At 34.8% G+C, this 24,088-nt stretch overlaps 4 protein-coding genes across 9 annotated transcripts; 2 read left to right on the top strand and 2 right to left on the bottom strand.

The window, feature by feature from the left end:
• On the top strand, positions 1 to 1,943 carry LOC132633694 (UDP-glycosyltransferase 73C4-like). Its single transcript, XM_060350205.1, has one exon. It carries the CDS (start codon positions 267 to 269, stop codon positions 1,755 to 1,757), a length of 1,491 nt encoding a protein of 496 aa, XP_060206188.1. The 5' UTR covers positions 1 to 266; the 3' UTR covers positions 1,758 to 1,943.
• Positions 1,944 to 6,077: 4,134 nt separating this feature from the next.
• Positions 6,078 to 14,174, top strand: LOC132630099 (chitinase-like protein PB1E7.04c). Of its 4 annotated transcripts, XM_060345640.1 has the most exons (10): positions 6,078 to 6,406; positions 7,654 to 7,956; positions 8,098 to 8,262; positions 8,351 to 8,590; positions 9,514 to 9,548; positions 9,629 to 9,760; positions 10,040 to 10,181; positions 10,636 to 11,324; positions 11,649 to 13,644; positions 13,834 to 14,174. In XM_060345640.1, the coding sequence occupies exons 2-9, from the start codon at positions 7,872 to 7,874 to the stop codon at positions 13,614 to 13,616; spliced, it is 3,456 nt and encodes a 1,151-aa protein (XP_060201623.1). In that variant the 5' UTR covers positions 6,078 to 6,406; positions 7,654 to 7,871; the 3' UTR covers positions 13,617 to 13,644; positions 13,834 to 14,174. The 4 variants fall into 4 exon arrangements, with proteins under 4 accessions (XP_060201623.1, XP_060201621.1, XP_060201622.1 ...); XM_060345638.1 differs by lacking the exon at positions 7,654 to 7,956; XM_060345639.1 differs by lacking the exon at positions 7,654 to 7,956 and having other exon boundaries at positions 13,791 to 14,174.
• Positions 14,175 to 15,216: 1,042 nt separating this feature from the next.
• On the bottom strand, positions 15,217 to 17,187 carry LOC132630098 (small ribosomal subunit protein uS12). Its single transcript, XM_060345637.1, has 4 exons — positions 17,031 to 17,187; positions 15,948 to 16,103; positions 15,724 to 15,850; positions 15,217 to 15,506 (listed from the first exon to the last, which is right to left on the bottom strand). Exons 1-4 carry the CDS (start codon positions 17,033 to 17,035, stop codon positions 15,366 to 15,368), a joined length of 429 nt encoding a protein of 142 aa, XP_060201620.1. The 5' UTR covers positions 17,036 to 17,187; the 3' UTR covers positions 15,217 to 15,365.
• Positions 17,188 to 18,397: 1,210 nt separating this feature from the next.
• Positions 18,398 to 24,088, bottom strand: LOC132630097 (interactor of constitutive active ROPs 2, chloroplastic-like). Of its 3 annotated transcripts, none has more exons than XM_060345635.1 (6): positions 23,937 to 24,088; positions 22,278 to 22,350; positions 21,177 to 21,357; positions 20,069 to 20,682; positions 18,725 to 19,692; positions 18,398 to 18,641 (listed from the first exon to the last, which is right to left on the bottom strand). In XM_060345635.1, the coding sequence occupies exons 2-5, from the start codon at positions 22,295 to 22,297 to the stop codon at positions 18,744 to 18,746; spliced, it is 1,764 nt and encodes a 587-aa protein (XP_060201618.1). In that variant the 5' UTR covers positions 22,298 to 22,350; positions 23,937 to 24,088; the 3' UTR covers positions 18,398 to 18,641; positions 18,725 to 18,743. The 3 variants fall into 3 exon arrangements, with proteins under 3 accessions (XP_060201618.1, XP_060201619.1, XP_060201617.1); XM_060345636.1 differs by having other exon boundaries at positions 23,862 to 23,998; XM_060345634.1 differs by lacking the exon at positions 23,937 to 24,088 and having other exon boundaries at positions 22,278 to 22,621.

Raw genomic sequence — 24,088 nt, 5'->3', positions numbered from 1 at the left:
TCATAGATAGAGAGATTAAAAGTGCACGTATAAGTAATTGAAGATAAATATGCTTAACAAAAAAATCACAAGAACTAAAATCAAAATTTGCAAATTCTGAGGGTCTCAGAGTGCTATTTCCCTTCCCTAATGTTTGCCATAAAATTAGTCTCATTCATTTCGTGTCATCTAACCGTCACATAGGTCAATACAATTTTCCTTTTAGCTATTAATTTCACCATTAACTATTTCCTCATACACTTGGAACTAATAATTTTTTCTCAACAATGGCTTCTTCATCTAGAGAGCTTCATTTTCTATTGATACCTTTAATGTCTCAAAGCCATATTATACCATTAACAGACTTTGCAAAATTACTAGCCCTTCATGGAGTCAATGTCTCCATTATCACAACACCTCTCAATGCCCAAAAATACAAATCTGTAATCACTCATGCTAGAAAAACCAATTTAAAAATCCAACTAATTCCTCTTCATTTCCCAAGCCAAGAAGTTGGATTGCCTCAAGGATGTGAAAACTTGGACACACTTAGTTCACCTGAGTTGTTTAAAGGTTTCTTTTTGGCTAGTGGGATGATGCAAGAACCACTAGAAAAATTGATTCAAGATTTGGAACCAAAGCCAAGTTGTATCATTTCCACTAGTCCTCTCACTTGGACTCAACAAGTTGCCAAAAAGTTCAAGATTCCAAGGTATGTTTTTGATACAATTTCTTGTTTCACCCTCTATTGTTCTCACATACTAAACCAGACAAAAATTCAAGAGACCCTTGTGTTGGATTCTGATTCATTCTTGGTCCCTAATGTACCACACAAGATTGAGTTCACAAAAGCTCAATTGCCTTTTGATTCAAGAAAGCAATCTTCTCAAGATATGGAGAGTATTTTGGACCAAATTAAAAAGTCCCAAGATTTGGCAAGAGGTATTTTGATCAATACTTTTGAGGAGTTGGAGCCTTGGTATGTTGATGCATACAAGAAAGTTGTGAACAAAGTTTTTTGTATTGGTCCAGTATCATTGTGTAACAAAGAAATGGATGAAATGGTTGACAGAGGAAATCAGGCATCTATTGATGAGCATTGTGATTGTTTGAATTGGCTTGATTCTATGAAGCCAAAATCAGTCATTTATGCTTGTTTTGGTAGCCTTTGTCACATTTCATATTCGCAAATGAAGGAAATTGGTTTAGGCTTGGAGTCATCAAACGTGCCTTTCATTTGGATAATCAGAGGGCTAAATTTTACACCACAAGTCGAAAAATGGCTGAGGGATGAAAATTTCGAAGAGAGGGTTAAAGGAAGAGGGATTATTATTCGAGGCTGGGCCCCACAAGTTCTGATATTATCTCATCCATGCGTCGGAGGGTTCCTGACGCACTGTGGATGGAATTCGACTTTAGAAGGAATTTCCTGTGGTGTACCAATGATTACTTTTCCTATGTTTGCCGAGCAATTTTACAATGAGAAATTCATCGTAAATGTTCTGAAGGTTGGGGTTCGAGTTGGGGTTGAAGTAAGTATTAACTCTTGGAATGAAGAGAAGAATGGAGTGTTAGTTAACATGGATCAAGTCAAAAAAGCAATAGATCAAGTAATGGATAAAGGATTAGAGGGTGAAGAAAGAAGAAAAAGAGCAAATGAGCTAGCACATATGTCAAAGAAGGCAATACAAGAAGAGGGTTCTTCATATTTGAATATCAAATTATTGATTGAAGATGTGATGCAAGTACTCAAGAATAAACAGGAAGGAACCCAATAATGTGACTAGGACCATGTAAAGTTTGAGGGTAAAACCCAAAGACATGAGAAATTATTACATCCTAAAGCAGTTAAGACTCAAAGCAAAAAATCAACTGAATATTTCTACTACAAATTTGGGTAGTTCTCTATTTCAGAAAATTTCTTCTACAGCTTCTTCTTTTTCATCTTGCTCGTGTGTCTATTCTTTGTCAAATGCCTTCCTTCCAAAATTATTCTATTTACATTTGCCAAAAAAAATTATACTAATTACAATCTTGGAGCTCTAACAATTAACTAAGTTGGCGTTTGGCCATGAAAACCAAATATATATTTTTCACTTTACTTGGAATTTTGAAGTTGGAGTTTTATTTGGTTATAGTTTTTGCAAAGATTAATATTTGATTGTTTAAATGTATTAAAAGTGAAAAACGTGAAAATAAGGTTTTAGATGTTTTTTAAATTCCAAATACAACTACAATTGTATTTGGAATTTCATGGCCAAATGCTGATTTCCAAATAAAATGAAATAATTTTTCGGAAAAAAAGTAAAAAATTCTCATGGCCAAACGGGTCCTAAAAATTTATAGTACTCAACAAGCACAAGGGTCATCACTCATGGGGCAAGAGAAATAAATAGATTCTAATATCGACGAATAGAAAGAAAATAAACACTGGCCATTTGGTTTGTAGGATAAAAATTTAACCTTGTACAAGATTCAATATTTCTTATAAAAATTTCTTGTATCTGAGTTTATATTGAAAACCAAGAGCTATATTATTAACATTCGTATAACTAACACGAAATTTATGTATTATATTATATAAAATAAAATATGGACAAATATTTAATTCTCACTGGATAATCACATCCATGAGTTATTTTCACCAAGAGAAAGTGTCCTACATTTCCACCACCAGTCAAAGTCCTAAAAAGAAAATGGGTAAGTAGTTTAAAGAGTAGACTTGTACTTACAAAGAATTGATTCAAAAGTGAAAATATAACTATCTTCGTTGGTGCGTATCTCTGAAGCCCTGATTTTCCCGTCGCTTCAACTTTCTTATAAGCACCTCATCATCATATGTGTCAGACTCAAATTCAACCACAATAACTTACAAAAGATAAAACTGAAAATAAAACCTAACTCTTTAAACAATGTGAAATACGGCAACACAATGCGAATAAACTTCAAAAGAACTCCACAAAAATATATATACAATGAACCTATAAGAGAAAAAGAAAAAACTTATTTGGAGATGGTGTATGAGAAACTCCTTGAGAAAATAGTAGAGAAAATACCTTTTGTTCTTTCTTTATTCTTCTTTTATAGCTCTCTAGGATACCATTTTCTTCAATGTATCTTGTGCCTTTTCAATTAAAAGAGTCAAGTTCCACTTTACCTCATAGGAATTAAAAGAGTCAGTTTCACTTTACCTCCTAAGATTTAAGGGTTGAGAACGATATCCCTCTAAATATTGAATGAGAATGATAGCCCCTCATACAATATTTTCTGGTAAACATTTCTTTTTTTGAATAAAGATATTTTTCCTTTTTCTTTCTAGAATTAAAACATGAAAACATATAACTCTTATTATTGTCACATTCACATATTCTGTTGAAAATAATGTACTTCTTTTAAGATATAACAACTACTTAGAATAATCTGTTAATAAATTTCAAGCTATGTGACATTCGTTTTACCTGAATGCGTATTAAAGTTTTGAGTTTTAATTGCACATCAACGGTTTACCTAATTTCTTCCTCTAACATTACCTTTAGGTAATCTATGAATTTTCTCATTAACCTCTTCCATTGTTCTATTGAACACCAAAAAAAAAAAAAAAACAATCAAGGCACAAAAGAACTTTTCGGGTTCTTTTCTTGATTAGCTTAAGCTTGTGTTTTCCTCCTTTTTGGGGAGTTTAAGCTAATAATCAATTTTACTTTACTCCCTTAATATTTATATGTTGGAAAAAACAGCACCTCCTCCACATGTTGAATGAGAATGGTAACCCCCTTATATAATATTCGTCAGTGAGACTTTTCATTTTTTGAATAAAGATATTTTTTCTAGAAATATACAAAAAAATATATAACTCCTATTTATTAGACTTAAGCCGCCCATACATTTGCATAAACATAAGCACTCAAATAAGATGCCGATTGATTTCTTGCAACCAAGCACTTCGTCCATAACCTTCAAAGAATTTCTTATATAAGTATAATTAGAATTTTTTTCATGTAGGATAAAAATCAGATTGATTTTTTAGAAAAAAAAAATTGCTTGGCTTATCTAAGCGATCTTCAAAATAAAAAGATATGCTTAATAATCGGTTTATGTGGAAATTGTTGTGAAACATATTTTAGTGGATGGATTATTATTATACAAAATAGTCATAGATGACCCAAAGGTAATTAGAGGGTGAAGTTAGGTAGATTGTTGATGTATAATTAAAATCCAAAAGTTTAATGCGCATGCAGGTAAAACGAATGCCACATAACTTGAAATTTATTAACAGATTATTCCATGTAGCTGTCATATCCTAAAAGTACATTATTTTCAACGAAATAAGTGAATGAGACAATAATAAGAATTACTTATATTTTAAGTCTAGAATGAAAAAGGAAAGCGATCTTTGCTCAAAAAAAGAATTTTTTTACCGAAAACTATTGCATAAGGGGATTATCATTCTCATTCAATATTTGAAGGGAATATTGTTTCCCAACCCTTAAATGTTAGGGGGATAAAGTGAGATTGACTCTAAATAATAAAATCAATCAACGTGCATATGAAGTCGAGAAATAAAAGATATGGCATGAATAGATTCCGGTAATTAATTAACCAAGCTAAATTTGTTAACTCTTGCTCATTAGATTTGTTCTATAATTTGCGTTAACCATATCATTATACAGATACAACATACGATATAACATACTAAACAGATTTTTTCTTAATATACAAGCATTTTTTCCTCAATATATATATATCTCATTTACCCGTTATAACTTTGCTATTTTTGGACGTTGTGTTATCAAATAAGAGATATTAGCGTAAGTCCGTTTTTGATTCCTAACCATTTTTCATTTTATGCTTTGCTATTCTTAAACCTTTTCTTTTAAAAAATAATAGCATATAAATTAAAAATGTGACTTAGGAATACAACAAAAACAACAATACACCCAGTAAAATCTCATAATGTAGGGTCCGGGGAGGGTAAAGTGTACGTAGACCTTACCCCTATCTCGAAAGATAGAGAGATTTAGTGGCGGAGCCACATGCATCCAAGGAGTGTCAACCGACACCCCTTGGTCGAAAAATTACACTGTGTAAATACATAATAAGAACTCTTTTATGTATATATACTATGTGTTAAACTGTCTTAATTTTATCGTATATTTACTTTTTTATATTTTGACACCCCTTAGTGAAAATCCTAGTTCCGCCACTGGAGAGGCTGTTTCCGAAAGACCCCCGCTCAAGAGAAAACATGACGAGAAAAGTGAAAAAATGAAAAGGTCATATAAGCACAAACAGTTCATAGCAATATGAAAATGAAACTAACAAAAGCGAAAAAATGTGACTTAGGAATAAGGGTTAACATATATATGTACATTTATGACACATAAAATTATACATATAGAGAAATCACGATACTTTCGATCGGTTGAACTTTTATGTATCTAAGTTTTTTAATTGATCTAACTAGTTGGTCCTAAGAGACAATCTAAAGGTAATTGTCAAAGTTTTGACACAAACTTATCCGGATAACGCAATTATATATATATATATATTATGGTAAAAAAATTTACAATTCGAGTCATAGTGTACAAGTTTGAATCGAGATAGTCTCACGATAATTATCGTCCTGAAAAGTGAAATTAGTAACATGAAAAAATAAGACACTTATTACAATATGATAAAGTACAAACAATATAATTTTTTTTAGACTGAAAAGTGTGTTGGCCCAAATTATTAATTTGAATAAGATATTTTTTTAATCAGATCGTATAGTACTCCCTCCATCTCATTTTATAGGATGCAATTGACTTGGGTCAGAGTTTAATAAAGAAATGAAGACTTTTAAAATTTATGGTCCAAAATAAACCTTAAATATTTATGTGATTATAAATTATTTCATAAAATTAAATTATTTTCAAATATAGAAAAATATTTTTTTTTTAAACTGACTAAAAAGAAAATAGTGTCATGTCAAATGGGACGGAGGGAGGACTTTGTACACCTGTAGTTGGACACATGGCCAACTCAACATTTCAAAATTAACATTTATTTTAGGGCCAAACGGCTATCAAAATATTTAATTTCATTTTCATATCTCCCATTCTTTGAAAAACCGCCTCTTCATCAGTTCAAAAAAAAAAAATCCCCCTTTTCCTTTATAGCGCTCCCATTTTATCATCTCACTTTTTCTCAGTACACCCTTTTATCTTTCAAGAACCATTCAATTTTCAAATCAAATTAAGATACTAACCATTCTTAGCTTAGATTTTACACTTTTGGGTTCACTAAATGTTGATGGAAGATAGTGAAAAAATGGATCTTGAAGTAAATGAACTTAGTCTTATTGATTTCTCATCAGAAAATGATAATCTTATTGGAAATTCATCTTCTCCACTTCCTTCTTGGGGTCTTGAAGAATACCCTTCTTCAGGTTCTTGTTTTTTTTTTTACCATTTAATTTTATGTGTTGGTTTTGTCCAGACCTAATTTTTAGTCTTGAAATTGTTGAATTAAAAAAAAAAAAAAAGATAGTTTTTTTGATAGGATCTGGAGAAAAAAATGGAATTATCTTGTACCCTTTTGGCCTTTTTTTTTTGATGAAATTCAATTCTTGAGTTCTGTATTATGTCTACTTTATTTGTAGTTTCTGACTCTTTATTTAGTAGTTGAACTATTGATTACAAAGATTATTTTTTAGCTTGGATTTGTTGTACTTTTGGCTTGGATTATTTTTTGTCATGACTTTTATACTGCTTTAAATTGCTTGTACTTCTGCCGAGGGTGTATCGGAAACAGCCTCCCAACCTTTCAAGAGGTAGGAGTAAGGTCTGCGTACATTCTATCATTCCCAGACCCTACTTTGTGGGATTTCACTGGGTATGCTATTGTTTTATTTGTTGTACTTTTGGGTTCAGTGAATCTTGAAGTAAATGTGGATAGAAGAGAGTGAAAAAATGGATCTTGAAGTAAATGAACTTAGTCTTATTGATTTCTCATCAGAAAATGATAATCTTATTGGAAATTCTTCTTCCCCACTTCCTTCTTGGGGTCTTGAAGAATAACCTTCTTCAGGTTCTTGTTTTTTCCATTTCTTTTATTATGGATAATTGTTTAATTTTTGTTGTTGGTTTTGTCTAGACCTAATTTTTTAGTTTCTGATTCTTTATTTAGTCTTGAAACTGTTGAATAAAAGAAAAGATTGTTCTTTTGACAAGGGAAAAATGGATTTTTTTTACACCCTTTTGGCTTGAATGAGTGCATGTGATAATTCAGTTCTTGATTTATCCAAACTGTATTTTACTTTCTGATTATTTATTTCGTCTTTAAACGGTTGAACCAAAGATTAGTTTTTTTTTCTATTAGAAGATCTGGAAAAAGTTTGAGTTTTCTTCTCACCCTTTTTGCTGTTCAAAGTGATTTGATTTGAAAGAATGTGTGCCATTTTTGGAGTTTAAAGGTTGCTCTATCTCACTCTAAAGAAATTGAAGGAATAAATCATCTGATTGAAAAGCGATATACATTTTAAGTAGGTTGAGGCTGATATACATTTATTCCTTAAACTTCTAAGTGATTGATGGCTCACGAATTAAAGAGCTATCTTTATTGTAGTTGGTATGTTACTGAATTATAAACACTTAATTTGGAACTGAACCTGACCAGATCATTTAACTCGTGAAGGATGCTGACCTTTTGTGAAGCAGCAAGTGGAGATTCCCCTGTAGAGACCTGGATGAGGGGACACCCTTATATCCGATACTTAGGACGGGAATATCCTGACCCTGCTATAATTATGCCCGTGCGATGTTACTTCGTTCAAATCTATTTGGATCTTTTGTTAGTACGTGGAATTCTGTAACTGAAAGAACTTAAATAATAGTTAGCGTTATTGCTTCCTGATGGAGAAAACTTTCTCGTCTATAAAGCCTCAAAGAGTAGATCATTTTCAGTCTCCTCGTTGGGTTTTACGACAATTTATTAGAGGTAGAAGCACTTTTTTCTTGCTTATGCTGCTGCATTCCATTTCTCTTTTCATCCGAGTTCAGACAGTTTTGTGTGTAAATTAGTTTTGTTTTTGCGCTGTTTAGTAAATCAGACTGAGGCTAGAATCTTGGGTTGTTTCAGGCGCTACTAATAGTCAAGAAGAAATGGACATGGCTCGTAAAGGTAACAATGACGAGCAGTTCCCTCAGCTGCATGAGTCGAAGGAACCTGAAAAGGCCGGAAGAAAAGGAAAGGTCAATTTACGCAAAAGTTTAGCTTGGGATAGTGCTTTCTTTACAGATGCAGGTAGCTTTGTGCTATAGTCCCTATTAAGGGGTATGTATTTATCTAATCCTCTATTGCAAAGTCAAACTTACAAACAACATATTTATAGGTGTGCTTGATGCCGAGGAGTTGTCCAGCATGATTAAGGGAGGTGACAAACCATCTTTACCTATGATTGAGGAGGATGTGCAACAATCTTTTGATTCGATCTCCACGTTGGAAAGTGATGATTTGGCACTAGAACATATTGAAGCTGAGTTATTTGGAGATATAAGAGCCTCAATCCAGAAGGTGACCATTCCAAGTAGTGGGGATGCATCTGAAAAGAGAGATAATGGAGCTATTTCTTGTAAGTTAATTGGATACCAGTTGTTTTAAATCGGTCATTATACATATTGCATGAAGGAAAAAGTACCTTAGTGTGATATTTCTCTTCATTTTTGTGAGTCTCTTGGTACCATCATGCTCTCTCTCTCTCCCCCTTCCCCGTCTTTTCAGTGCCAACCATGAAATTGTGCATCTATACAACTTCCTTCAATATTTTTTAATAGCATAACTTCAGTAAGAAATTCACCTTTGCCATATTACCCGCATGCATCTTTGCAGTCTGAACATAGTCTTTTGATTCAGACAAAGCAATATGTGCTATTAGCTATGACTATTTGTGGAAGAAGTCTTTGTATGTGGGCAGGATGTTTAAGGTTAATGGGACAAATAAGTACTTTGTTTGCAGGGCCATAGAGGCAACAAGGATTTACTGAGATGGGGTGTAGGTTTAGAAAAAGAGTTTAGGCTTAGCTTCTTAGAAGGAGATCAATAGGCCATGCAGGAAGTTGGAGTGTAAACGTAGCAGGAAGTTGGAGTGTAAACTTATCTAATACGTAAAAGATTTCAACTATAAACTTGTTCATTCTCACGAGGCCGTAATATTTTTTGTCAATTGTGTGATTTGTTTCAAATTGTGTCTGGAGGTTGAGAAAAGGAAGTACATGAGCTTGTAGGATGTTTAATCATGCAACTCAGAGGATACCATAGAAATAGTTAAGAATGTCTTCAGTGTTAGTTTCCCATCTTAACGTCGTCTTTTTTATTAGTTTTAAATTTTTTCCCTTTTTTTTTTCCTCACTGGGACTGGAGGGTGCATGCGTATTTGGGTGGGGGGAGTGGGAGAGGGTTTACTTCCTATAGTGTCAAATTTCTTTTGAGGTATCATCATAAAGATATGCATATTTCTCGCAAGTTATTCCAGTCTAATGTTAACCTTTTTTACAGCTGCAAAGAAGGTGGACCTTGCTTCAAAAGATAGGGTAAGTTTAATTTTGCATCTGAAAATTTAGTCACTTCTCTATAGTTCTCAACAAATATTGTCTATATTCTCAAATGTCAGATGAAGCCAAAACTTGCTCCAAAAAGAATCATTGGAGCACAAGCTGGGATACCGAAAAGTCAGCCAAAGCAAATTACAGGAACACAAAGATTGGGTAAAGGGTTGAACCAGGATAAGGCACAAGTCACACAGGCATGTAATTTGTCTTTGAAGTTTCACTTCTTTTACCTATATGCTCTCTGCTGTTCCCCATATTTTCATTTCTATAGCCAGTTAAAAGAAATACCTTATATTTAAAGAAAAAGTCACACTCTTCTTTAAATTTGCCTTTTTTGAGTCTGCTAGTTGTAGGCTTTTAAAGAGTTGGTCAAAAAGGTTGAGTAGATGTTCTTTCCCTCATTTGTTTGAGTAGATGGTCAAAAAGTGTACTTTTGATATTTTACTGACATTGTTTTATGTTGTTTAATGAAGTCAATCAGTAGAACTACAAGTGGAGCATCATTAAAGCCTCCAAAAATTAGCACAAAGTTGCAACCTGTTTCTGCATCCAAAAGGGCTTCTTTGGATATCACACGAGTCAAAACAGATAATGACAGCACGAAAACTAGTTCAGGTAAGTGGTAAAAGAAGTGTTAAATTTAGATTAATTTCTTGAGTAAATGGTGAGTAAAAGCTGTCTCCACTCCATAAAAAGTAGCTAGGCTGTTTATCCTTTGTACTTGTGGCTTGTAACAATTTCTTCAGGAACCGTTTTGAGAATTAGTCTCTTTTTTTTTCCGGAATAATTTTTCATTTTATTTTAAAATCAGTGTTTGGTTATAAAATTTCCAAATCCAACTCAGAATTGGATTCCAAATATGGAAAAGTGCTCCTAACCTGATATCCAACTCCATCTTCACAAAATCCAAATAAAGTGCTCTCTTCTCTTCGTTGCAAAAAGTATAATCAAACATAACTCCATCTTCAACTCCAACTTCATAAATTCCAAATAATGGAAAAATATCTGGAATCTATGGCCAAAGGCCTACTTAAACATCTTTCCTGACCTTGATAATGGGGATTTGCAGCTTCTGTTAGAGGGGCTCAGACACAAAAAGCATCCGCCTCAAATAAAGCAAGTAGGATTTTGCCCAAACCTACAATGTCAATGAAGCCATCTTCAGTGGGATCTTCACCTGCAATGAAAATACATCCAGCAAGATCTTCAAGTGATAGTTCTGGAAGTACTTCCTCTGACAAGACGGCTAAATCTTTGATTCCTGCAGCGAGGAGAAAGGTTGTTAATAGCAAACCTATTGCTCAACAAAAGGTTGATAATAGCAAACCTATTGCTCAACCTTCTGCAAGTGCAAAACTCAAAACCCCTTCAAAAGTTGCTTTGAAGAGTAAACTACCATCTGGGAATTCTGCTGTCTCAGCTTATCTGATGTCTTCTAAGATCAACTCGAGCATATCACCTGCTAGTTCTGTCAGTGACTGGTCTTCAATATCATCATCGTCTTCTGCCACCATCAACCAAAGGTCAAGCAAGTTAAGGACTAGCTTTGACACCAGCTCCTGCAGATCATTTGATAGTGACACCTCAACTTCGGATCTGAAGAATCATTTAAGTGATCAGACCTCAGATAAGCCCGAGATTAGGGGAACAATACCTAGAGAAAGTTTAAAGCAAGCAGGCACAGTTTCTCGTCCAGCCTCCATGATGAAACCATCAGGTTTGCGGATGCCATCCCCGAAGATGGGTTACTTTGACGGGGTCAGTTTAGTCTTCTATTTATATGAATCTATTTTCATGTCATTTTTAATTAGAAATAATTTACGTGATGGCAGCATCTAGTATAGTGATGATAAGATCATTATCAAGTGGAAAGAAAAGCATCTAGGATAATGATGATAAGATCATTATCAAGTAGAAAGAAAATAGGTGTATTTGAGTCTTGATTCTCTTAATGATTACCAAGTGGAGAACTTTATGCATGTTAACGTCACGGAATTATCTTACATTAGTTGTAATATTTTTTGGAATTCCTTAACCGGTGTAACTTCCAAATTATTTAAGTTAAAATTGATTGTCATGCAGGTAAAGGCAGTCCGCACTCCTAACGGTACTCATTCCAGCTCGTCTACCGCACTGCCCAAGACTGAAGCTACCATCTGTAGCCCAAAAGGAAACTCAAACAGCAAAGCTAAGAGTGTAAAAGTTCCACTTAGGGCAACTAGAAAACCTGAAACTCTGAAGCACGTCTCTCCTGTATCTTCTTCAGACAAGTCAAATATTTCAGATAATCATTCTGGTGCTGCACTGCCCAAAACTGAAGCTACTGTCTGTAGCCCAAAAGGGAACTCAAACTCAAAAGCTAAGATTACAAGAGTTCCTCTTAGGGCAAATAGAAAGCCTGAAACTCTGAAACACCTCTCTCCTGTATCTTCTTCGGACAAGTCAAATGTTTTGGATAGTCACGCTGGTGCTCCGAGTGATATTACTCTTATTTCTGAGTTATCTCTTGAAGTTCATCATGAAACAAGTGGAGCAAATACTTCAAAAAATATGGATGTTCTGGCTGAAGAACCTGATCCATTTGAACACATTCAAAGTGCTGGTTTGGTTGCTTTTAAGAGTGAAAACCAAGGCATAGCAAGTACTTTGAACAGCGAGGAAGTTGTAGCTGAAGGACCTGATACAGTTGAACATGTTACATATGATGGTTTGGTTGCAATTAAGAGTGAAAACAAAGTCATTGTGAACAATGATATACATGAGATTAAGAGTGAAAACCAAATAATAGCAAACACTCTGAACAATGAGGAGGTTGTGGCGGAAGGACCTGACACAGTTGATCATGTAGCAGCTGATGGTTTGGTTGCAAATAAGAGTGAAAACGAAGTCATAGCGAACGATGATACAGTTCTAATTAAGAGTGAAAGCCAAAGCATAGCAAGTGCTTTGAACAGTAAGGAAGATGTGGCTGAAGGACCTGATGCTGTTGAACACGTTTCAAGTGATGGTTTGGTTGCAATAAAGAGTGAAAACCAAGTCATTACGAACAATGATCCAGATGTGATTAAGAGTGAAAACCAAAGAATAGAGGAAGTTATGGCTGATGAACCCGACGCAATTGAACACGTTGCAGGTAATAGTTCGGTTGCAATTAAGAGTGAAAACCAAGTCATCGTGAACAATGATACAAATGTGATTGAGAGTGAAAACCAAAGAATAGAGGAAGTTGTGGCCGATGAACCTGGTGTAGTTGAACACATTGCAGGTGATGGTTTGGTTGCAGTTAAGAGTGAAAACCAAGTTGTTGTAAACGATGATACAAATGTGATCAAGAGTGCCAACCAAAGAATTGAGGAAGTTGTGGCCGATGAATCTGACTCAGTTGAACACGTGGTTGCTGGTTTGGCTGCAATTAAGGGTGAAAAACAAGGTGTTATGGAGAATGAAATGAACTCGGATACTATTGGGAATATTGTCATTAAGGCTATTGAGGTTACTATTAGTGAACACATTAGACAGTGTCAAACAGAGGATGGAGATGGAGTAGGCGTTCAGGGCAATGTTAATTATAATTTGGACGTGCCTAGCCAGATGAATGAGATGAACCTGGAGGATAATGTAAATGGTGACTTTAAAAATACCAAGATTGATCATGTTGAGAGAGAATATGACTCAACTTCCATGGGTGCTGAAACAATGCCACAGTGCCAAACAGGGAATGAAGGTAGAGTAGATGTCAAGGACGATTTGGATACTCTCGAAGAAACAAATGCAGAGAAAACTGTGTGTGCAAATCAAGCGGACCAACTAAACAGTCAAGTAGAAGAAGTCAGCACAACCCCATTTTGCAACAAGGTTGAATCTCTTATGAATAGATTGGCCTATTTGTCGCTAAATACCCCTGAGATAGCAGTTAGAAGGATGCCCTTTGCTGTCAAGAATTCTTCGGGTGATTGTCTTGATTTTTGTGAAGGAGCCCAGGTAGTTGGGAAGACTGGTTTGGATTTGCCTTCTTTGGATATTGATCATAAAGAAAACAACAATTTATGAGGACGGCCAAGCAATGCTTCATTGCAAGGTAAAATATGTGTTTCTTTCCTGATATTACAACTAATTGTCTTAGAAGTGCATCTTTATCAAGAAAAGATCTTTTTCTTTCTCCAAAATGTAGTTCCAACTTTATTAATGAAAACCTGAATCTTTAACCTATCTTGCTTCTTATAGTGATGTATGGATGTGCTAATCGAGCGTAAACTTTGATATTCAGAGATGATTAGACTTCAAGAACAAGGCTAGTTTCAGCAGGTGGCAAAGGCATCACGATTGTATAGCACTTCACAAAGGCTTATGTGATGCTTGATTCTTTCGCGTTGAGCTAAGATCAAGGTTTTCGACAACATATATGTCTGTCCAAGTACCGATTTATTACATGAATGTAAAACCTTGAAGTCTTTCTATGTAAGATTCACAGTCAACAACCTCATTGCATCAGCTTTAAAGGAAGCTTTATTTTTTGAAGTTTTTTCATTATCCATTTCAAAAAGAGATAACCTGGCATTTTCTTATTTTTAATAAAATTTATATCAGTAAACTCATCTTTTGCTACTACTCTCATTAGAGATGTCTGCAAATGCAATGTTTTTCTTGAAAGCGTTACATATATAGCTGATTATCATGTTGCATGCAAAAGGGGAAAGAAAGAACCTGAAGCTAAAAGAAACGGCTGTAGGGGGAAAGAAAGTCATTAATTGCTTAAATTATTATCTAGATATTGAGTTATCTTGACAGTAAAAAGTTAAAAGTAAAGAAAATGGATACTTCAAGAATGCCGCGGAGTCCAAAAGTTTACCACACCCGCTTTTGCAAACAAGCATATGAATGCTGGACATTTTGCTTATAAAGTTTTCTCAACTAACAATAATTAGATGATATGGATTTTCGTTTTTACTTCGACTCTAGCTAATTGCTTGATTTGTTACAAATATCGAATACAACAACATATCTAGTGTAACTCACTAGTGGGGTCTGAAAAGGGTAGAATGTGCACAGTCCTTATCCTTATGATAGATAGAGAAGTTATTTCCAATAGACCTTCGGCTTAGAAAAAAGCAAATCAAAGCAGACCGGAAAAGTTACAAATATTGGATGCGGACAATTATTTAAAACAGTTAAACAGGTTGGTATGTTAAAGTAGCGTTATGGAGCAATAAGATTTTAAGAGATCAATATAAGATTTCAAGAGTAATATACCATCCTTGATTACCAAAGGTGATTAAATCTCTAAAAGTATGGTACGACAAAAGCTATTTTTGCAAAATATAATCTTCTATGAAAAGTCAATTCTCTAATGTTTGAATATTTTCTATAAAAAGGAAAAAGAACACTTTCAATTCACTATTATAATTATTTTTCTCCAAAAAGTATTTCCCGCCAACTGAAGACACAAAAACAGTGATAAAATAATTTCAAAGAACATTCTTCGGAATAACATTACATATTTTTCCATGAACAATAACTTCTGACATACCAAACACAAGGGAAAAAGAAAGATGAACCATTCAGACGAATTTAACCAAGCTGACTTGATTATCAGAGTGCATAAGGAAAAACACACATCTAGAGACCACATTTTTGTTGTAGGAGGATGACATTAAGGTAACATTCGAATTCAACATTAATGAACCAAAATTCCAGTAGTGTCTAGTTTAATAGTAGTTGACAAAATAATAACTCAAATACAGCTAAACGTCCATTGCACGCTCGAGAGTATTTTGGTCAATTAAAAAAAAAAAAAACAAATTAAGATCTTGGCTTCTCTTTCTTCTCCTTGAAGAGAGCTAGAAGAGAGACACCAGAAACCTTCACCACCTTGAACCTAACACCGGGAATATCTCCCACAGCATGACCCTTACGACCAAATCCAGCAATCAACACTTCATCCTGCAAGTTCAAGAATTCGAAGTAAGTACATTTTAAGGGATAATTACATTTCTGGATCGCTCTAAAAGATAATAGCGGGCAAATGTATGTATATTGAGTACAAATATACATCATAGTAGGTGTATATGTTTTGTACATTTTGGCTAGCCCCACAATTAATTTTGGCCGACGAGCCAGAAATGAAAAATTCGTACTTGAAAGCAATGGAAGGACTCACATTTTCTTCGATGTAGTTCAAGCAACCATCGTTAGGGACAAAAGCAGCAATCTTTTTCCCGTTTTTGATGAGTTGAACCCTAGCACATTTACGAATAGCAGAATTTGGCTGTTTAGCCTCAATACCTCTGCAAATGCATATCAGCAACTTGAGAGGTTAGATATACAATTCAAATGTTTGAAGATAACATAAGCAGAAAAATTAAGAGTAAAGATGAACCTTACATCTTCTCAAGCACAATTCCTTTTGCATGGGATGAACCAGCAAATGGCTTCTTCCATTCGTTACCAAGATGTGACTTCTTGTAGGACTTGTCAGCCCACCTTTGTCTTCGGCGATGGGACTTCAGCTTGCGTCCAGCTCCCATTCCACGTGTCTTCCTGTAATTTTACCCATGTCAGAGAGTTATTTAGTAGAAAATGCTTTCCACCTAGGATGTTACTCAACATTTGGATGACAACTCTTACGAAACTATATCAGAATTGGATTAAGTTCATAGGCAATTATCTTCTTCTCATACCCCAAGTAATGAGAGTAGCTTAGAATTCGATCCCCCTAACTCGAGGAAGCATATCAAATCTCCATCAGTTAACTCAATACCAATATACATTGTTCCTAATTTTTTCCTCAAGAACTTATGGACTATTAATGTTTTCATGTCATTTCTTTGCATAAAGATGCTTTAAACAACAATAAAGAAAATTAATGGAAGTCTGTCCATATAATCTACCACGAACTCATGCACAGATCCATGTGCATAAATCTATTTTTTAATGTTGTCGACAGACTACCTTGTGCACACCTCAACTATACCACCATCGCGTATCCGCCCCCAACCACTAAGATCCCATCATACATAAGCTTTCCATGTTCCAATCAATTAACAAGACATGAATCTATTTTATGCATAAAACAGTATATAACCAACATCAAAATGACCCCTTTAAGATAATTAACTATCAAACAAATGACATTAGAGCCTCACACCCACACACCCAAATAACCAAAAAAAAAAAAGAGTTAGTTTTTTGCGCATACAGTCCTGTATTTAACTATCTACTTGTAGCTATCGTATAATCTCAATTTCCCAAACATTTAGTAACTTGAAAGACAATTAACTATCAAGAACATTCAATTTTCAAACAAACAACATTAGACCCACAAACCCAAATGACTTTTTGCTTATACAGTTATTAACTACTACATGACAAACAATTATCTGGTTTAAACAATAAGAAGTGAATTTTAAAATGATTCACAAGAGAAATAAAGTATAAGTAGTACTAAATATAAAGATTAGTTGATACCCCATGATTGCTGAGTGAAGAGGACTCCGGTTACAGAGGTTGAAGTAAAGGAGTGAGCCGCCTGATAAAAACCCTAACCCTAAAAGGGGTGGCTTGGGAACTATATATGTACTTGTGTAGAAAGAGGGCTACATTTGGGCTTGGTAAAATTCTTTGGATCCATATATATTTAAGCCCAAAGAGGAGTTGGCTTCGAAAAACGTGTCATTTGCACTTTTGTTCTTATTCGGTGTTGGTCTTTGCCACTCATAACAAACGACTTTTTTTGCGGGGATAAGTTTATATAATACTACATAAGTTATGCATGCATTCTTAAAGAACTTATGCTTTGGTAGACGTAAGTTAGATTTTAAAGGTCAAAAGTTAAAGACCAGCCCATTAAAAGGGAAAACCATGCAATTTCTTCTGTGAAACTATCAGGACTAAATTTCACAAATAGCCACTTTTTAACCCCTCTAAGTGAATATAGTCATTATCATGAAGTTTCAATTTCCAATAATAAAATTTTAAGATATTATCATGAAGTTTCACCTGTTTAACTTTGAAACTTCATTGTTGTGAGTTGTGACAAGTTTTTAAAGTGGAATCGGGATTACGGGACCAGAAAGTAGCTAGTAGAGACGCTGTTTTTACCACTATATATGCATGCTTATCCAATGGACGGATTATCAACCTTTATGTTTGAAATAATTTCCTCTTTTTTCCAAATTTTTGTTTTATTAATTAAAATAAATACGACTGCGTTATGTTTTAGAAATCAGTCTTACTTTTCTTTTATTTTATGAGATCCTTGTAGGTTTTTTTTTTTTTTTCAGTATCCTTGTAATGCGTTCACTATCGTATACTACTGATTTATGTTTAAAAGTTTCTTACTTAACAAGGATTTGAACGATAATTAACATCTATTAACCATGAGCTGCAACATGGTATAGTAATTTTACCTTTAACTATCATGTCATAGGTGCACATAGCCCTAGTTTAATCAAATTAAGTTTATATCGGTAAAATACCAAAGGTTGTAATGGGTAGTAACTACTCTATTATTAATCAGAAATCTCGAATTCGAGCTCTGAGAATAGAATCGTCTTTTGTAGGCAACGATTCTCCTTGAGAATAGAATTGTATTATAAGGCACAATTTCCCCGCAAAATAGCCATAGTAGCTTCTCCTCTGATCTAGTTGTGTATTGGCTGGACATTAGCATTTATAACTTATACTATTATTTTAAAATAGAGATACACAAAACTCCCGAAATTTGTCTGGATTTTTCCATTACGACATTTAACTTTGCGGGAGTCCTATCACCCTGGACAGTTCATTCCATGCATGCATTGATTCATTCACATAGCCATCTTTCACAAGAAAAGTTGAACAAGAAAGCAAGTTCTACCATTAATCATCAGTCTTGGCCTCATTACACTTTCAGAATATCGGAAAATACCAACTGCCATACAAACTGAAAATTTTGAAGGGATTGAAGTTCTTACTATTCCTAAACAAACCTGCCATATCGGCAGGTGAGAACCTACAAGGTTCATCAATTTCCAAAACAGCTATACAAAAATCCACGAAAACGATTAATTCCATGAGGGCATCAGCTCATCGGGAGTCCTGAGAAGAAGGAAAATTAGTAGATTCATTAACAAACGCTGAAAAATGTTTACACGATCAAATTACTAGAGAAATGGAACAACCTGCACGATGGCGAATTATTTACTTCTGGCCCTTTCTCAATAAAAACCCGATTTTCTTTAACATGTTGTTCTTCTTCTTTGGCGAGTCATCATCCAAGTCGTCCACCAACAGTGGAGAACCAAGCTTGCCACCGATAGTATGGTAGTCTAAAGAACCTGTTCTTTCGACATATTTTCCGTTATTATGTCCAGTTGAAAGCATAGATGCAGCTGCTTCAGCAGCTTTCCTCCATTGATCACATTGCACTTTTAACCTCCTTAGCTCGGTTTCCATTTCCGAGTTTGCAGCCTGTGCTGCATCCAACTCTTCAGTGACACGTGTTACCTTTCTGCTGCATTTATCTGCTTCATCGGCCAAGTCTCCCAGCTTTATTAAGGCCTCTCTTTCAGCAGTTTTTGCTTCTTCTAATAAAACAAGTGCCTCGTCATTAATTTTGGTACTCTCTGATTCCTTATTTCCGATTTCTGACTTCAACTGTTCGTTCTCCTCTATAAGACTCTGCAATTCTGTTTCTTTGTCTAATAGATTTGCTCTCAAATCTCCCAAAATTGACTCTGATTTCTTCAGTTCAGCAGCTAATTCAAACTCTCCATCAGCTGACTGCATTTTCTCATGCAGACTCAGTTTTTCTTTCAACTCTTCCACTTCCGATTTTACTTCATTGACTTTTACCTCCCATGCAGCGTCCTTCTGAGTTGATTCGTATTTTGTGCGTTCCACCAGCTCATAAGCACTTCTCATCTGCAAGGTGCTCTGGATGTATTCTTCCTGATACTTTCTCTCGGATTCCTCCAAAGCAGCTCTTAGTTGACTCACCTCAACTTGGATATTACTCAGCTCAATTTTTAGTTTATCAGCTTCTATGTTAACGTTGTTTCCTTCTACTGGACCAGACTGGACTTTGCTGACAAGTTCCTCCAATGAAGCTACTTGATTCTTCGATTTTTCCAACTCCAAAGACAAGGTCCTGCAAGTAGAGGTGGTAACATTAGCCCATGAAAATATGACCCGTCCAAGTTTGGGTTGGTCATTGACCCTCCCGTTTATTAGCTCAGCCCATCAAAAAGTTGGGCTGATATGTAGCCCAAATTTACCCCTGAGAAATCTTGTCAAATATTTTGAAAGTCTCTCTCTCTCTCTCTCTATATATATATATAGCCATAACTAAAACAAAGTTTTATTTTGTACTAAAAAAATAATAAAAGAACAATCAGAGTAATTAAAACTTAGTAAAAATTGGGTGGGTTGGGCTATGACACGCTTTTTAGACCATTTTAGCACAACTCATTTCAGCCCAAAGAACTTTTGGGCAGGTCAAGAATCCATCCATTTGTCACCCCTACCTGCAAGCTTCCATTGCTTTCAGACCTTCAGAACGTAGAGTATCCTCGGTCATCTTAGCCACTTCCAGCTGCGTCTGAGCTTTGCTCACTTCTTCAAGCGAACACGCCTCAGATTCCTTGCTATCGTTAAGTTGGTTTCTCAGTTTCTCAACCAATGTAAGGGTCTTAGTAAGTTCAATCCTTAAGCTTTGTATCTCACCATAAGCTGACTCAGCGTGATGGGCTTGAGTGGCTTCAGAATCAGCTGCTTGGTCCAGCTGAATTTTAAGTTTCTGAATTTCATTCATGGCAGAGGCCAAAGCAGAAGAGTCCAACTCATGCTGCTTTTGGATAGCTGCAAGCTCGGATTCCCATGATCGGTCTCGGTCCTGTGAGATTTTTCGCAACTCCAACAGTCGAGTTTCCTCTGAATCTGAGAGCTCGAGGAGCTGCTTCTTAGAGTCCTCGAGCTTTTCTGACATGTCAGTGAGCTGTTTTTTAGCTTCATCAGCTTCCTGTTGAGCCCTTTTCTTCAATGATTCGGAAGAACTGAGCTGGTCTTTCACCTTCTTTAGCTCATCTTGCAGTTGAGCAAGCTGCGATTCTAAGTCAGATGCTTTGCCGGGATGCTTCTTCTGGGTTGTCAAATAAGAGCAATGAGCAACAGAATAATAATATGTATCCTTAAGTAGGAAAAGAACGAATAACTAGATCCAGTCAAGCTTGGACAAATGGGGAGAAATCGCCTAGTGTTTTGTCTCTGCTGGAATTTGAACCTGAGACCGTATGGTTCTCAACTACTTCATTGACCACTAGGCCACACCCTTGGGTGCGCAAAGGGTTATGCACTTGCTGAGACAAGATAACTACCTCAATCACTTTTAGCGGATTTAATATGCTAAACCACGAATCGAAACAATAACGACTAGTTTGTTAAGTATGAAATGAAAGGATCAAAAGCTTAATGGAGGACATATTTTACCTAGTCCTAGTCCTAGTTGACATAACTATTGGTACACCTTCAAATAAAAGCTTTTTTCTTTTTCTTTCTGAGTAATAATATAGACATTCTGATGGAAAAGAAACAATTTCATTTGTACCAATTAGTCATAATGCATAGCTCAAGTACCTCTATCATTGGACTCCGTGGTGACCGGCGACCAACAACTTTTGGACTCCTATCTTTAGGTGTCCTGTTTGCTGGATTTGGAGATGAAACAGAATCAGCATCTGACCCTGGAGTCTTGAGCTTTCGAGCTGTCTTTAGTGTAGCATTAGATGTCCTTTTAGGCACCTCCACAGAAACAGTCCTTCAACATGGAACAAGATAGTCAAACATATAGTGAAGACAATAACCTAGTTCTCATAAAAACATGGACTATTACAGGCTTACAGATAAGTACCAAAGTTTTTTTAAGGAATAGTTACATTTTTGGACCGCTCAAAAGAATAATAGCCAACAACTGTATATGTTTTGTATATATTAAGTATAAAAATGCACATGATATACATAATCAGTGTATGAATTTTGTATATTCTGGCTAGCGCCCGTAATTAATTTCGGACGACGGGCCAAAATGAAAAAATACCAAGTTTTTTTAATAATGCATGTCAGTTTTCTTGTTCTTTTTTTCCCCCCCACAATACACCGAATGTTTTGGCGAAAACTTTATCACTGGCTTCTTTTAGAACACATCAGTGTCTTACAGATGTTCCAATTGTGGTACCAAATATGTTACAAAAGTTTAAATATGACATTTCTTAAGATGATCATCCATCGTAATGCTTTAAGTTCCTTCTTGCAGAGCCACATCACAAAAAAAAAATTCCCGAAACAGAAAAAGTGGATCTGTCAATCTTCAACCTCGATAGCATGTGAATTTCACGGTACAGTATAGTTAAGAGCATTTCAAGAGTAATTTCTTCAATAAGTTAACACTTTTAACTCTTGCTTAAAGGACCACTGCGTTCTAGACAAACAACTTCCTCCGACTTAGTAGTCAAGTACTAGGAACGAATGCACTAAAAACTAGAAGACGATAATATAATCTGGAAACCTACAGTTGCTATATTATTTAGTTGAAACACTCTTGAAAACCAATGTTTTGGTCTCATGAAGAGGGGAAAATAAGATTTTCTTTAAAAATGCAAGGCGTTTGAATTATTTGTGAAAGATCAACGGATGCAATATAGGTCATGAAAAACCTGAGGGAATTAGAGATAAAAATACCTTCCTTTTGGTGTCTGCATAATAATTTCCTCGAAGCAGTAAATGTAGAAATGACCTTTGTGCAAAAGACCACCTGACCCAAAACACATGAAATAGTTCAGAGGATTCCCTGGCTGAGAAAGAAACTCTAATGTATATATACAAATGCAAAAGACAAATAAAGGTCCATGAAGAATCTGTAAACTTTAAACAAACATTCAAGTTGGAAATCAAACTAAACAAACAGCACTTTCCCTTCAAAGAAACTCCAGATAAACTAAAACCACCTCCACTCCACCAACCAAACCTACAATGGAAAAAGAAGAAACCAGAAAAAGGAAAGGGCAAAAAAAAAAAAAAGAGAGAGACAGAACAGAAAAAAGGAAAAGAAAAGTTGCAAACAAATATAATTACTTAAGCCACATACAGTATTTACTTTTTCCTTTTTCTTTATCTTTACTCCTGTTCGTTCACTGTATGGAAATAACATATTTGGGACAAGAAAATGACATATGAAATCATATTGCAACAAATAGCATAAAAGTGAACATAAAACATGGAAACCACCAAATGAGTTTTTTGAGACAATAAGATGAAATGATTCCTAAACTTAGGAATCTTTCTTATTTTATGTTACTTCAAAACACATCTGAACCAACAGATTGCCAAAATTTAGAAAAAACATTGAAATAAACCCAAAAACAGAACTAAGGAAAAAATAATGGAAAAATATATCTTTTTTTAACTAAACAACATTTGTGTAAGGATAAGCTGAAAAGACAACTCGAATCCGTGAAGATATTGCAAAGAGACAACAGATACAACAGCAAAATAGGACCATCTAACCCAAAGTCCAAAGTAAGAAAATTATATTTCCAAGAAAAAGAAAGTTAGTTGGGCATTGGGTACTTAATCAAATTTTTCATAAACTAATCTTCAACTTTAGTGATATTTTTCTCTTACTTCAATTTTTGGGTAAAGTTATACAGATCTAAAGAAACTAAAAACACTTCATTTATAGCCCAAAAACCAAAAGAAGAACAATAAATCACTTTGAAGCCAAAAACACATCCCACATTGTAAAACCAAACCAATATTTACTCAAAGACTGAAACTTTATAAATAATAAAACCAACCCACATGAAAAACCAATGCTCTAAGCAAATACAGCTACATTAAACCCATGAAAACATGAAAAAGATTCAACCTTTAACAAAAAGAACAACAGTAACTAATCTCTGAACAGTACTTGTACAGATAATAAATGAACAATCTTGCATTACCATAAAGATAAACTCAAGTTTTCTTCTAACACTCATCCCCCATTGTAAAACCAAACCAATATTTTCTCAAAGACATAAACTTTATCAAAAATAAAACAAACCCCACATGAGAAAAACAGTGCTTTAAGCAAATGCAGCAACACTAACCCCATGAAAACATGAAAAACAATTCAAACCATAAAGAAAGAACATCTGACAGTAACTCTACAGATAAATGAACAGTCTTTTATATAAATTACCAGAAAGATCTCAGCCTAGTGAAACCAAAAACATGTCATTACTATATATTTATATTTTTGAAAAAATAAATAGAAAAACTCACTCAAGCTCCAAGAAAAGAAGTAGCCTTGAAATAGGAAAAAAGAAAGTGAGGTGAAGAGCTCAAGATTTTGCTTACAATAAGCCCTGAGGAGAGTAGTAGTTTCAACTGAGCTGTATGCAGTTTCCCAAGAAACACTGCAAACACAGAGTTTCTCTTTTTTCTTTTTTCTTTTTTCTTCTTTCACTTCTTTCTGTAGTTATGTTTTGGGAGAAAATGGTAAATTTTGT

Source organism: Lycium barbarum, chromosome 3 (assembly GCF_019175385.1).
Source record: "Lycium barbarum isolate Lr01 chromosome 3, ASM1917538v2, whole genome shotgun sequence".
Taxonomy (NCBI): domain Eukaryota; kingdom Viridiplantae; phylum Streptophyta; class Magnoliopsida; order Solanales; family Solanaceae; genus Lycium; species Lycium barbarum.
The sequence above is the reverse complement of the archived record's forward strand: the minus strand, read 5'-3'. Positions and strand labels throughout refer to the sequence as shown.